Source organism: Etheostoma cragini, unplaced genomic scaffold (genome assembly GCF_013103735.1).
Source record: "Etheostoma cragini isolate CJK2018 unplaced genomic scaffold, CSU_Ecrag_1.0 ScbMSFa_3940, whole genome shotgun sequence".
NCBI classification, from domain to species: domain Eukaryota; kingdom Metazoa; phylum Chordata; class Actinopteri; order Perciformes; family Percidae; genus Etheostoma; species Etheostoma cragini.
In genome coordinates this window covers 1-1,895 of record NW_023268261.1, presented here as the reverse complement: position 1 = coordinate 1,895, position 1,895 = coordinate 1, and the positions used below count along the sequence as shown (strand labels likewise).

Genomic DNA, 1,895 nt, shown 5'->3' with positions numbered 1-1,895 from the left:
TGAGTGATGTATTGTTACTATATAGTAACATGTGTCTGAGTGATGTATTGTTACTATATAGTAACATGTGTCTGAGAGTACTGTTACTATATAGTAACATGTGTCTGAATGATGTATTGTTACTATATAGTAACATGTGTCTGAGAGTATTGTTACTATATAGTAACATGTGTCTGAGTGATGTATTGTTACTATATAGTAACATGTGTCTGAGTGATGTATTGTTACTATATAATATGTGTCTGAGTGATGTATTGTTACTATATAGTAACATGTGTCTGAGGGATGTATTGTTACTATATAATAACATGTGTCTGAGAGTATTGTTACTATATAGTAACATGTGTCTGAGGGATGTATTGTTACTATATAGTAACATGTGTCTGAGTGATGTATTGTTACTATATAGTAACATGTGTCTGAGAGTATTGTTACTATATAATAACATGTACTATATAATAACATGTGTCTGAGAGATGTATTGTTACTATATAATGTGTCTGAGAGATGTATTGTTACTATATAGTAACATGTGTCTGAGTGATGTATTGTTACTATATAGTAACATGTGTCTGAGTGATGTATTGTTACTATATAATAACATGTACTATATAATAACATGTGTCTGAGAGATGTATTGTTACTATATAATAACATGTGTCTCAGGGATGTATTGTTACTATATAATAACATGTACTATATAATAACATGTGTCTGAGGGATGTATTGTTACGTTATATTGTGTGCAGGCGTCCCATAACATCGGGCTGGCCATGGACACGGTCCAGGGTCTGCTGGTCCCCAACGTGAAGGGCGTGCAGCTGCTCAGCTTGTTCGACATCGCCCTGGAGCTGAACCGGCTGCAGGCACTCGGCGTGGCGGGGCAGCTGGGAACCAGAGAGCTGAGTGGGGGGACGTTCACGCTGTCCAACATCGGCTCCGTGAGTAAACAACCACCACAACAACAACCACAACAACAACCACAACAACAACCACAACAACAACCACAACAACAACCACAACAACCACAACCACCACCACCACAACCACCACCACCACCACCACAACCACCACCACAACAACAACAACCACAACAACAACCACCACCACCACAACAACAACCACCACCACAACAACAACAACCACACCCACAACAACAACTACAACCACAACTACAATCACAACGAACACCACCACCACAACAACCACAACGAACACCACCACCACTACAACCACAACAACTACAACCACCACAACAACTACAACCACGACAACAACTACAACCACGACAACAACTACAACCACGACAACCACAACTACAATCACGACAACAGCCACAACAACCACAACTACAACCACAACAACAACTACAACCACAACAACTACAACCACAACAACAACTACAACCATGACAACAACCACGACAACAACTACAACAACAAAGTCTGGACTGGAATTTAAAGTCAAAGTCAGCTTCATTATTAGTTTAGGTCACATGGGTTCACTTCCATAGATTTTATATATGTATATATGACGCCAGAAGATGTTCATCTTTAAGCTGAGAATAGAGAGGATGTAGCAACAGTGGTACAGTGGAGAAAATGTCTTTTCTGTCTGTCTCTCTCTCTCTTTTTCCATTGTGTGATTAACAAAGAATCTTGAATCTGACTGAATGTGTTTCCTGTCTCAATCAGATCGGAGGAACGTACGCCAAACCGGTCATTCTTCCTCCTGAAGTCGCTATTGGTGCTCTGGGAAAAATCCAGGTGGGTTTCAAAGTCTGTTCTCCATACTCTCCCTCTTATACAAGCTAAAAGATGGGATTATTTACATGGAGTCTGGTGGAGATATGCTGCTCTATACACGCTAAAAGTAGTGATTATTTACATGGAGTC

General features: G+C 39.9%; 1 protein-coding gene across 1 annotated transcript; it reads left to right on the top strand.

Moving 5' to 3' along the window:
• The first annotated feature begins 746 nt into the window (after positions 1-746).
• Positions 747-1,814, top strand: dbt (dihydrolipoamide branched chain transacylase E2). The gene is made up of 2 exons (XM_034866093.1): positions 747-941; positions 1,695-1,814. The coding sequence occupies exons 1-2, from the start codon at positions 774-776 to the stop codon at positions 1,812-1,814; spliced, it is 288 nt and encodes a 95-aa protein (XP_034721984.1). The 5' UTR covers positions 747-773.
• The last annotated feature ends 81 nt before the right edge of the window (positions 1,815-1,895 follow it).

Bases quoted from the DNA above. Each gene is read 5' to 3' on its own strand.
- dbt (XM_034866093.1), top strand. From the start codon at position 774: ATGGACACGGTCCAGGGTCTGCTGGTCCCCAACGTGAAGGGCGTGCAG. The intron at 942-1,694 runs GTGAGTAAACAA...TGTCTCAATCAG, and splicing joins CGCTGTCCAACATCGGCTCC to ATCGGAGGAACGTACGCCAA.